General features: G+C 42.3%; 2 protein-coding genes across 4 annotated transcripts in view; both read right to left on the bottom strand.

Moving 5' to 3' along the window:
- LOC134490423 (ABC-type organic anion transporter ABCA8-like) overlaps nucleotides 1-13,105 on the bottom strand; it is an 83,107-nt gene that overhangs the window by 16,809 nt on the left and 53,193 nt on the right. For all 3 annotated transcript variants that reach the window (XR_010067209.1, XM_063293452.1, XM_063293453.1), the window contains 2 exons: nucleotides 9,017-9,091; nucleotides 7,660-7,751 (listed from right to left, as the gene is read on the bottom strand). Coding sequence is in view for 2 of the 3 variants with exons in the window: in XM_063293452.1 (XP_063149522.1) it covers nucleotides 7,660-7,751; nucleotides 9,017-9,091 (167 nt within the window). In the remaining variant the exon portion in view is untranslated. The remainder of the gene's footprint in view (nucleotides 1-7,659; nucleotides 7,752-9,016; nucleotides 9,092-13,105) is intronic.
- Nucleotides 7,914-13,105, bottom strand: part of ARSG (arylsulfatase G) — a 588,957-nt gene continuing 583,765 nt past the window's right edge. The window contains exon 13 of the mRNA XM_063293456.1: nucleotides 7,914-7,929. The gene's annotated coding sequence lies outside the window, so the exon portion shown is untranslated. The remainder of the gene's footprint in view (nucleotides 7,930-13,105) is intronic.

A 13,105-nucleotide genomic window follows, 5' to 3' on the forward strand; every position in this document is an offset into this window, starting at 1 on the left:
GACTTGTTTTAGTTTCAGTTTCCCTTCTGTGTAGGCATGTAGAGAGTTAAGCAGCTCTCACTGAGAGCCTGTAAATATGTTTGTTTTCTGTAAATAAAATTATTTTTATAGAAATGCCTGGTGTGTCACTTTTCTGATCTCTCCTGGGCCAAATGCTTTCCTAGCAATCTGCTAACACGTTATACGGACACCTAGTAACTGGTTCAACGGAGATCAAAGGAAGATGGAAGGAATACACTGAAACACTGTACAGTAGAGATGTCAACATCCAAGATACCTTAGAAGATATTCCCTACTTACAAGAACCTCTAGTACTAGAAGGTGAAGTTAGTTCAGCACTCCAGTCATTACCAAGTTGGAAGGCTACAGGAACTGATAGAATGGCCACTGAAATATGGCAAGCAACAGAAGAGGATTCAGTAAAGGTTCTAACCAAGCTATGCCAGCAAATCTGGGAAATGACACAGTGGCTAAAAGATTGGAAGAGGGTAATCTACTTTCCAATACCAAAACAAGGAGACTTTACAGAGTGTGCAAACTATTGCACAATATCTTTAATTTCATATGCTAGCAAAGTAATGCTTAGGATCATCCAGTGTAGATTGGAGCCCTACATGGAAAAAGAGATGCCAAATGTTTAAGCTGGCTTTAGAAAAGGCCAAGGACCATGAGACATTATTGCTGATATACAGCTCTAATGCTGGGAAAGGGAGAAGGAAAGAGAAGAGGACAACCAGCAGCAATCAATCAGTGAGATGGTATTGAAAAAATTCTCTATTCTATTCTATTCTTTTAAAAAACTCCCTGTCCATACATAAAATATCCATTTTCACAAACCAAATTAGGATGTGTCCTAATATAGCAAAGATCTTAGATATACTATTTTAGATACTTCAGACAATGATATATCTATTCATAGATTTTATGTAATTTTATTGCATTTATGACTTTTTAAAAGGTTTTATTACTAATAATTACAGGTTTATGTGTTTTATTGTGCTCTCTGGCCTAAAGGCTGTAATAAAGGTTTGATGTTTACATTTCCAATTTCTTCACTGTTTACCATCAAAGGTTTTTTTTTTCTCCATTTTTGCATAGTCTCTTTTACAAAATTTTGGATGTTTACACTAATGCCAAATATTTTCAAACATTTCTGAATGTTGGAGAGAATCAAATGCCTTTTTATAATCAATCCAAGTAATTTGTAAGTTGTTTTTTTTTCACATGGAGAGTTGCGTGTGTATGCATATGTTATTTTATCAATCAGTAATTAATGTTTTCTTATTTGTGAATTTCAGCTTTGTTCAAGTCAATACAATGATTTTTTGAATACGTAACTTGAAATTGCATCTGCTAATATACTACTTAAAAATCTGAATATTGCTGGCAAGCAAGTCATTAGTCTGTAATTGCTTGCAATTGCACTCTTGTCCCTGTCTTTATTATTAAAAATGTTCCACCAGTCGTTATCTATTCTTCAACTTTTCCAATGTGTAACATTTCATTACACTGAGTAGCCAATCTTTTATGGAGAATCATGAGAGGTTAAGCCAAGATCCAATACTTCATCTTTTTCTGGTGCCCTCTTTGCTTGTGTTTTTAAAATCATTTTTGATGTTACGACTGTATCATCCATTTTGACTGAGCCAAAGTTCGTCTTAATTTCATTTATCTATGTTGCATCCTTATTGCATTCTTTTAGATAATCTCAGATGTCATTTCAAAATTTTAATGTTTTAATGTTTCTTTATCAGGGCAAGCATCTATTTTTGCAGTATTTTCCAGCAATACTTTATAAAACTATGTTGTTGTTCTTTATTCGTTTAGTCGCTTCCGACTCTTCGTGACTTCATGGACCAGCCCACGCCAGAGCTTCCTGTCGGTCGTCAACATCCCCAGCTCCCCCAGGGACGAGTCCGTCACCTCTAGAATATCATCCATCCATCTTGCCCTTGGTCGGCCCCTCTTCCTTTTGCCTTCCACTCTCCCTAGCATCAGCATCTTCTCCAGGGTGTCCTGTCTTCTCATTATGTGGCCAAAGTATTTCAGTTTTGCCTTTAATATCATTCCCTCAAGTGAGCAGTCTGGCTTTATTTCCTGGAGGATGGACTGGTTGGATCTTCTTGCAGTCCAAGGCACTCTCAGAATTTTCCTCCAACACCACAGTTCAAAAGCATCGATCTTCCTTCGCTCAGCCTTCCTTATGGTCCAGCTCTCGCAGCCATATGTTACTACAGGGAACACCATTGCTTTAACTATGCGGGCCTTTGTTGTCAGTGTGATGTCTCTGCTCTTAACTATTTTATCGAGATTTGTCATTGCTCTTCTCCCAAGGATTAAGCGTCTTCTGATTTCCTGACTGCAGTCAGCATCTGCAGTAATCTTTGCACCTAGGAATACAAAGTCTTTCACTGCTTCTACATTTTCTCCCTCTATTTGCCAGTTATCAATCAAGCTGGTTGCCATAATCTTGGTTTTTTTGAGGTTTAGCTGCAAGCCAGCTTTTGCACTTTCTTCTTTCACCTTCATCATAAGGCTCCTCAGTTCCTCTTCACTTTCAGCCATCAAAGTGGTATCATCTGCATATCTGAGATTGTTAATGTTTCTTCCAGAGATTTTAACTCCAGCCTTGGATTCCTCAAGACCAGCTTGTCGCATGATGTGTTCTGCATACAAGTTGAATAGGTAGGGTGAGAGTATACAGCCCTGCCGTACTCCTTTCCCAATCTTAAACCAGTCCGTTGTTCCGTGGTCTGTTCTTACTGTTGCTACTTGGTCGTTATACAGATTCTTCAGGAGGCATACAAGATGACTTGGTATCCCCATACCACTAAGAACTTGCCACAATTTGTTATGGTCCACACAGTCAAATGCTTTAGAATAGTGAATAAAACAGAAATAGATGTTTTTCTGAAACTCCCTGGCTTTTTCCATTATCCAGCGGATATTGGCAATTTGGTCTCTAGTTCCTCTGCCTTTTCTAAACCCAGCTTGTACGTCTGGCAATTCTCGCTCCATGAACTGCTGAAGTCTACCTTGCAGGATCTTGAGCATTACCTTACTGGCATGTGAAATGAGTGCCACTGTTCGATAGTTTGAACATTCTTTAGTGTTTCCCTTTTTTGGTATGGGGATATAAGTTGATTTTTTCCAGTCTGATGGCCATTCTTGTGTTTTCCAAATTTGCTGGCATATAGCATGCATTACCTTGACAGCATCATCTTGCAAGATTTTGAACAGTTCAGCTGGGATGCCGTCGTCTCCTGTTGCCTTGTTATTAGCAATGCTTCTTAAGGCCCACTCAACCTCACTCTTCAGGATGTCTGGCTCTAGCTCACCGACCACACTGTCAAAGCTATCCCCGATATTGTTATCCTTCCTATACAGGTTTTCTGTATATTCTTGCCACCTTTTCTTGATCTCTTCTTCTTCTGTTAGGTCCTTGCCATCTTTGTTTTTGATCATACCCATTTTGGCCTGGAATTTACCTCCAATGTTTCTAATTTTCTGGAAGAGGTCTCTTGTCCTTCCTATTCTATTGTCTTCTTCCACTTCCGCGCATTGCTTGTTTAAAAATAATTCCTTATCTCTTCTGGCTAACCTCTGCAATTTTGCATTTAATTGGGCATATCTCCCCCTATCACTGTTGCCTTTTGCTTTCCTTCTTTCTTGGGCTACTTCTAGTGTCTCAGCAGACAGCCATTTTGCCTTCTTGGTTTTCTCTTTCTTTGGGATGTATTTTGTTGCCGCCTCCTGGACAATGTTGTGAACTTCTGTCCATAGTTCTTCTGGGACCTATCTACTAAGTCCAGTCCCTTAAATCTATTCTTCACCTCCACTGCATATTCCTTAGGAATATTAGTGAGCTCATATCTAGCTGATCTGTGGGTCTTCCCTAATCTCTTGAGTCTGATCCTAAATTGTGCAAGAAGAAGTTCGTGATCTGAACTACAGTCAGCTCCAGGCCTTGTTTTTACCGACTGTACAGATGTCCGCCACCTTTGGCTGCAAAGGATGTAGTCAATCTGATTTCGGTGTTGTCCATCTGGTGAAGTCCATGTATAAAGCCGTCTCTTAGGTTGTTGGAAGAGAGTGTTTGTTATGCAGAGTGAATTGTCTTGGCAAAATTCTATCAGCCTGTGTCCTGCTTCGTTTTGTTCTCCCAGGCCATACTTACCTGTAATTCGAGGTGTTATTTGACTGCCCACCTTAGCATTCCAGTCTCCTGTGATGAAAATAACATCTCTTTTAGGCGTGTTGTCCAGCAGGTGCTGCAGATCCTCATAGAAATGCTCTACTTCAGCTTCTTCAGCATTTGTGGTTGGGGCGTATATTTGGATCACTGTGATGTTAGATGGCTTGCCCTGAATTCGAATTGAGATCATTCTATCATTTTTTGGGTTGTATCCAAGCACTGCTTTAGCCACTTTACTATTAATTATAAAGGCTACTCCATTTCTTCTGTGGTCCTCTTGTCCGCAGTAGTAGATCTGGTGGTCATTTGATGTGAAGTGGCCCATTCCAGTCCATTTCAGTTCACTGACGCCCAGAATGTCTATCTTTAATCTTGACATCTCACCAATAACCACATCCAATTTGCCCTGGCTCATAGATCTTACATTCCAGGTTCCGATGGTGTGTTGATCCTTAGAACATCGGATTCGCCGTTCACCACCAGCACCGTCAGCCGCTAGCCGTCCTTTCAGCTTTGAGCTAGCTGCGTCATCACGTCTGGGGCTAGTTGAGCTCATCCTCTGTTCCTCCCCAGTAGCATTTTGACCATCTTCCGACCTGGGGGTCTCATCTTCCGATGGTATACCGACATATCTCTGGTTGTACTGATCCATTTAGTTTTCACGGCAAGAATACTGAGGTTGGTTGCCATTACCTTCCCCAGGGATCGCATTTAGTCTGACCTCTCTGTCATGACCTTCCCATCTTGGGTGGCCCTTCACGGTTTAGCTCATGGCATCATTGAGGTGCCGAAGCTCCAGCACCACGACAAGGTAACGATCCTTTGCTGAAGAAACTATGTTGCATTCTTCAAAATGTCTGATTTTTGTTGAAATAAGATCATTCTATCTTCATATAAATTGCATGCATGCATAAACAAACAAACAAACTATTAGTAACTTTTGTTTGAAATAGCCAAGACTTATTATTTTTAATTCTTCTGAGACTTCTTTCATCATCTTATGCCAAGATTATATTTTTGCTGTACATCTTTTGCCATGTTAAGGGGCCTTGTGTACTTCATTGACAGCAGGAGCTATGCCGGTGGTAGCTTACTTACTGCAGGTTCAGCCATACCAAACAGGTCGTGGTGGAGGGGACAGACAAAGTATGGTCCAGACATAACCCAAAGAATGGTCAAATACAAATTCTTGTATTTGGATGGACTCAATTACAGTAGTGATGAGTGCACCATTGGAAACCTTGAAGGACCAGGCTGGGGACACTGTCATGGAGAAAATCTATGTGGTTGCTAAGAGTTGACACCAACTTGATGGCATGTAATCAATCAATCAATGTACGTTGTTGTTTATTTGTTTAGTCGCTTCCGACTCTTCGTGACTCCACGGACCAGCCCACGCCAGAGCTTCCTGTCGGTCGTCAACACCCCCAGCTCCCCCAGGGACAAGTCCGTCACCTCTAGAATATCATCCATCCATCTTGCCCTTGGTCAGCCCCTCTTCCTTTTGCCTTCCACTCTCCCTAGCATCAGCATTACCTTGACAGCATCATCTTGCAAGATTTTGAACAGTTCCGCTGGGATGCCGTCGTCTCCTGCTGCCTTGTTATTAGCAATGCTTCTTAAGGCCCACTCAACCTCACTCTTCAGGATGTCTGGCTCTAGCTCACTGACCACATTGTCAAAGCTATCCCCGATATTGTTATCCTTCCTATACAGGTCTTCCATATATTCTTGACACCTTTTCTTGATCTCTTCTGCTTCTGTTAGGTCCTTGCCATCTTTGTTTTTGATCATACCCATTTTGGCCTGGAATTTACCTCCAATGTTTCTAATTTTCTGGAAGAGGTCTCTTGTCCTTCCTATTCTATTGTCTTCTTCCACTTCCGCGCATTGCTTGTTTAAAAATAATTCCTTATCTCTTCTGGCTAACCTCTGGAATTTTGCATTTAATTGGGTATATCTCCCCCTTTCACTGTTGCCTTTTGCTTTCCTTCTTTCTTGGGCTGCTTCTAGTGTCTCAGCAGACAGCCATTTTGCCTTCTTGGTTTTCTCTTTCTTTGGGATGTATTTTGTTGCTGCCTCCTGGACAATGTTGTGAACTTCTGTCCATAGTCCTTCTGAGACCCTATCTACTAAGTCCAGTCCCTTAAATCTATTCTTCACCTCCACTGCATATTCCTTCAGAATATTAGTGAGCTCATATCTAGCTGATCTGTAGGTCTTCCCTAATCTCTTTAGTCTGATCCTAAATTGTGCAAGAAGTTTGTGATCTGAACTACAGTCAGCTCCAGGTCTTGTTTTTACCGACTGTATAGATGTCTGCCACCTTTGGCTGCAAAGGATGTAGTCAATCTGATTTTAGTGTTTTCTATCTGGTGAAGTCCACGTATAAAGCCATCTCTTAGGTTGTTGGAAGAGAGTGTTTGTTATGCAGAATGAGTTGTCTTGGCAAACTTCTATCAACCTATGTCCTGCTTCGTTTTGTTCTCCCAGGCCATGCTTACCTGTAATTCCAGGTGTCATTTGACTGTCCACCTTAGCATTCCAGTCTCCCGTGATGAAAATAACATCTCTTTTAGGCGTGTTGTCCAGTAGGTGCTGCAGATCCTCATAGAACTGCTCTACTTCAGCTCCTTCAGCATCTGTGGTCGGGGTGTATATTTGGATCACTGTGATGTTAGATGGCTTGCCCTGAATTCGAATTGAGATCATTCTATCGTCTTTTGGATTGTATCCAAGCACTGCTTTAGCCACTTTACTATTAATTATGAAGGCTACTCCATTTCTTCTGTGGTCCTCTTGTCCACAGTAGTAGATCTGGTGGTCATCTGATGTGAAGTGGCCCATTCCAGCCCATTTCAGTTCACTGACTTCCAAAATGTCTATCTTTAATCTTGGCATCTCACCAGTAACCACATCCAATTTGCCCTGGCTCATAGATCTTACATTCCAGGTTCCAATGGTGTGTTGATCCTTAGAACATCGGATTCGCCGTTCACCACCAGCACCGTCGGCCGCTAGCCGTCCTTTTGGCTTTGAGCTAGCTGCGTCATCACATCTGGGGCTAGTTGAGCTCATCCTCTGTTCCTCCCCATTAGCATTTTGACCATCTTCTGACCTGGGGGTCTCATATTCCGATGGTATACCAACATATCTCTGGTTGTACTGATCCATTTAGTTTTCACGGCAAGAATACTGGGGTGGGTTGCCATTACCTTCCCCAGGGATCGCCTTTAGTCTGACTGCTCTGTCATGACCTTCCCGTCTTGGGTGGCCCTTCACGGTTTAGCTCATGGCATCATTGAGGTGCTCAAGCTCCAGCACCACGACAAGGTAATGATCCTTTGCTGAAGAATCAATGTATACTATTATTAAAAATATAATTGCTCTCATCCACTAACACACAAACACATACATACTAACACACACACACACACTGTGATCATATTAAAATATATACAAACCTGAAAATGGGATCTCTTCTCATAACTGTCTGGTCACATTTCATCACCAGATAACGCAGTAAGAAAATGAAAATTATACTGTGCAAATAAGGCTAAATAGAAGCAAAAATAGAAAATTACATTCATATATCCAGCTACAGTATATAGTCATACAGATTATATAGAACAATGTTCTGATTGGTACATCAGGAATCAGCAGCAATCAGAATTATCTTCAATTCACATTATGCCTCTGTTCAATCCAAGCACCAGAGTCATAACTTACAACTGGTTTCACTGAAATGGCTTGCACACAATCACACAAAGTTTTTGAAATCAAGACATTAACATGCAAAGCTTTTAAGCTACCTCTTAGCACAATCATGGAATCAAGCTTATGAAGCAAATACTTCAGTAATTTTGTTGAAAAATGGAATAAAAAGGGCACAATCAAAGTAGCCTCACAAGTCCAGAGGCGAGCTTGGTCTTATATCACTGATTCCCCGTCCCCAATGCAGAATGGCCCTTAAAATCTTTTGGGGCATTCCAAGCATGTGCTCTCCACATGCCAGGAAAACAGGTTTCTTTCACTTCTCCATTGCTGTTGATCCTCTATTTGTAGAAGGTGAACATCTACAACAGGCAACTTCTTTCCATGGAATCCTCTTCTCCACAGATAGAGGAGACTACTTAGAAGTGATTTACATTGATCAACATGAAATTTATTGCGTGATTGTGGGTTGATTGCTCAGTAGAAAGGCTGAGTTTTGGAACATCCATCTGGAAGAGGTTCTCCTTCTCTGTTGGCCCACAGGCATGGAGATACATATTCCGTCGTTCTGTTTTCAGTCCTTCTCTTGGCTCTCTTCTCCAGGCTCCTCACAACCAGTTCATTCATTCTTGTAATTATAAGATGCCCATATCACATTCTCAGGATCCCTATTCTTGTGACAATAATAGTTCCCTGCACCCAGTAGAAAGCAGATCTGCTTGCCATCGCACCGTGCCGGTGCCATCACTCACATGCCCACTTAAAAGGTGGGCATGTGAGTGTACGGTGGCCATGTCTGCCTTTGTTTATACAGTGGCCATATAGGTCTAGCCCAAGGGGCTCCACGCAGCGGATATCAATCCTATACAGGTGGGTGGGTGTCTGTTGAGGGATCACAGCTGGAATTTCGTGGTTTGCGGGCTGAGCCAGTCACCCCTGCTCTCATAGCGAATGTTATCATTTTCATACTGCCTCAGGAGGGCTAAAGAAATATGCAGAATCTATTCCCAATAAAAGCTAAACAAAAATCATTCCACTGAAGCTCTGGGTATCTATGTGGGCATGTACCCTCATACCATAAATAAGGAAGATTCGTTCAGTTCTCACCATGAAGGAAGATATGAAGAGCTCTTTATGAATTGAAACACCACTTTCACCATCAAAATGAAAGCCTGTCAGCAGCTGTTTAAAAAACAGAATGAATAAAAAAGAATTTTTATTTATTTTCCATATTTCTGTCCCAAGCAAGTAAGGACGGATTGCCTGAGCAGATTCTAAGCCCCTGTGCTGCTTTCTTCCCCCTCCCTTCTCAGCCCTCCTCCATCGTCAGGATGACTGAGCTGTCAATCAAACAGCAGCTGCCAATCAAACAAATCAAAACGGGGAGGAGAGACAAGATGTCGGAGCTCTGCAGCCACATACGGTAGGGTAGAATAAACGGATCCCAGAGGAGGAGAAGCAAAGAGTCGAACTAACGGATAGGCAGCCCTGCTGAGAAAGAGGAACAGGAAAGGAGGCAGCAGCTGGGAAAACTGGGGCAAGAGAGGCATTTAATTCCTTCCCTCTGACCTGCGTGAGGGAAAAGTTCTTCTCTGACCCGTTCCCCTCAGATGGAGCCAAGATTCGGAAGAGGAGAAGAGCCAAGAAGCCCATCCAGGAACAAGCAAGCAGAAAAGGCAAAGAAGAGTCAAGACTTTGACCAAACAGAAATAAAGAACAGAAACTAGAAAAAGATAAAAAGACAGGTTGAGTATAGCGCTATAGAGACAGGGATATATAAGGGTTAAAACCAAAGCAATAGAGAGGTCAGCCATAAACAAGTGCATTAGAGCTACAGAATAGACTGATAGGAAGATATAGTGAAACTGGACTTTAAAGACTACAGTGTAACTAAAGTGCTCATAAAAATAGTTAAAATAGAACATAGTTTTGGTACTAAGAAATCAGTTTCTAAAACAGTTGAAGCCAACAGAAGAGAGTATCTGTAGCTCAGGGTTGGACTGTGGAGGCCTTGGTGCTCTCTGAGCTGGGTTGCTCGCGTGCAGACAGTTCGTTCCCTGATCAGGTAACGTAATTGGGGCGAGGGAGAGTGGGGTTTCCTCCCTGGTTCTATACAATAGCTTGCCCTGCCAGTTTATCTCTAACCATTTGTTAGGGTTTTTCTTAATATGGTACAGAACATGGACTCAAAGACTCTCAAGGAGAAAACCACACCCCACCAACACTGGCAGGGGAAGCTATCATATGGAAACAGGGAGCAAACCCCACACTCACTCACGCTGAGGACGTTACCTAGTTGGGTAATGAAATGTCTGCAAGCAAACCACCAAGCTCGGAGAGCACCAAGGACTCCATAGTTGAAGCCATTTATAATTTACGATTCCGTTTTTGGGGGGGTGGGGCGGTAAGCTTTCTTTGTTTTGTAAAATCAATTTCCTCCAGTCGTTGAAGGGAGATACAAAAAATCCAACCAAGTTTCCAGTGCTTTGTGTCTACTGAGTCTGGGTCAATCTGATTATTAGTAGTTCAGAAAAGAACCGGTGACACAGCTTAGGAAGAATTAGTTCCCTGTAATTCTTTCTTTAGGTACTGCCTGTGCAATTCATTCTGAAAGCAAAACAAGACCTCAAGACAGGCAGCAAGGTTTTTTTTTAAGGGTTACGCTAAACTCATTCAAGCTGTAATGCAAGTAGAACTGGGCTGCATCTCTTTGGGGGTCAATGCAAGACTATGCTGCTTAAGGTCTTGGGTGAGGCAAATCCTTTGGAGGACCTCCTTGGTTCATCTTGCCCTGAATGACAGATTTGCACGCTGTTGAGGTTTTCCTACTAACGATTAAGACTGCTATTATACCTAATCATTTTGGCCCGGTGAAGAGGTTGTATTTGATTGTCTCCTTTGACGTGCTTCATGCAAATCGCCTGGGGGGAGGAGGACCTGCCTGGACTTGTTTCTTACTTCCTCTTTTTTTCTCTGCCGGCAATGTAGCCAAGCAAGGCTTGCTCCAAAGGGGAGCTAAGTCCTTTAAATATGTTTTGCTTTTGTTTTGCTTTCTGTAAATAAATTATTTTTATAGAAATGCTTGGTGTGTGACTTTTTTGACCTCTCCTGGGCTAAAGGCTTTCCCAGCAATTCTGCCAACAGGTTATGTGCCCAGTGAGCAGCCCAGTAAAACCCAGAGAGAAAAGAGAGATCAGCTCCACACCTCATGCACAATTTAAAGGCAGGTAGCAAAGACCTGTGAAGATTTTCTTTGGAGCCACCTGGAGATTTTCCAGCAACTGCCGGTCTGCAGGACTTAGAAGCTAGCTGAGGTGACTTGCAAAAGAAGGAAGAAGCCATGGCTACCTCCTAGCCCTCAGCGATGCCTCTGGAGCGCCTATCAGAGACCAACTATTTGAATTGGGCCCTGAAGATGGAGATGTATCTTCGCAGAGAGAATCTTTGGCTGCCAATTGGTGAGCAAACCCCCCAAAATCCCAGTGCTGAATGGCTGAGACAGGATGAGCGGGCTAGAGCCACCATTATCTTGGGAGTTGAGAGCAATCAGCTAGTCCACGTGTGAGGCATGCAGTCTGCAAAGCAATTTTGGGACGCTTTGAGAGACTTATATGTAAAGGCAACAGCAGGGAGTAAAGTTACTCTGACGAAAAAGCTGTACAGAGCCTACCTTGCAGAAGGAGATAGCCTTCCTGAGCACCTGCATTATATTCAGCAGCTGTTTGTTGAGTTGCAGGAGAGAGGAATGGAATTTACACCTCTCACAAAATCATATATCCTCCTGTCCTCACTAAATGCAATGTGGGACACGCTGATTTGTACCCTGGAGGCTATGCCTGAAACAGACCTCACCCCATCGTATGTTACACAGCGCTTACTCGCTGAATGGGAGAAGAGAGAGGAAAGATCCCCCCCCATCTCTTCTGGAAAGCTGCAACACCAGAAAACGAGGGAAAAGAAGGGAAAGGAACCTGAGGCCACAGCGCTAGCAAGCCAGCGATGCTTCACTTGTGGTTCAGCTGGACATTTGCAAAGAGACTGTGCCATGAGACCCAAGACTAGAAAGACAGAGAAGAAGAACACAAGGGCAACACAGAAGAAGGCTCTTCAGACAACCCAGATTGCACAGGTTGCTGAGAAGGGTAATTTTGATGTATGGGTGTTAGATTCTGGGGCCAGTTGTCATTTATGTAATTGTAAAACCTCTTTTGTGTCACTGTCTAAAACTGAAAGACAAAGTGTATCTTTGGCTGATGGGTCTGTGACCAAAATTATGGGACAAGGTGACTTGTATTTATCCTGCTTAGGAGAAACTGTAAAAGGTGTGTTGTATGTGCCAAATTTACAATCAAACCTTTTATCTGTGGCACAATTGGCCACAACAGGGTATATCATAACATTTAAGAAAAATGGTTGTGAGATACGTAAAAATAGGAAATTGTGTGCTACTGGTATGTTAAAAGACTCCTTGTACATTGTGCAAAATGCAAGGAAGCCAAGCTGCAAGGCTGCAGTTGGCAACACTCCATATCATGACCAATGTGTACACCTGATGCACAGGAGATTTGGTCATGCTAATTTCAAGTATATAGCACAAATGCCACAGCTGTGTGCTGACCTAAAGATGAAACCCTGTGACAAATACTTAGACTGTGTAGTCTGCAAAGAATGCAAAACACTAAAAGCTCCTGTGAGTAAGCACAGTGACAGAGTTACAACTAGACCTTTGGAAATTGTACACTCTGACATTATTGGTCCTTTTGCTCCAAGTCTTGGACAAGCAAGGTATGCAATGACCATCATTGATGATTTCTCAAGATACACATTTATCTACATCTTAAAACATAAAGATGAGGCATTTGAGAAATTTAAAAGTTTTGTGACATGGGCAAATGGAAAATTCCCTAGGCCTGTATCTGCACTCCAATGTGATAGAGGAGGAGAATACCTTTCTCACAAATTCAGAAGGTTCCTAGTGGAAAAGGGGATAGAACAAATTCTTTCTAACCCTTACACCCCTCAGCAAAATGGTGTTGCTGAAAGAAAGGGCAGAACCTTGCAAAATGCGATGGAATGCATGTTAAAAGATTCACGATTATGTTTTAAGTACTGGGGAGAAGCTTTATCGACTGCCACTTATGTACAGAACAGGTTGTATAACTCTGTGATTCAGGACACTCCATTCCATTTGTTTTA

This window comes from Candoia aspera, chromosome 2 (genome assembly GCF_035149785.1).
Source record: "Candoia aspera isolate rCanAsp1 chromosome 2, rCanAsp1.hap2, whole genome shotgun sequence".
NCBI lineage: Eukaryota > Metazoa > Chordata > Lepidosauria > Squamata > Boidae > Candoia > Candoia aspera.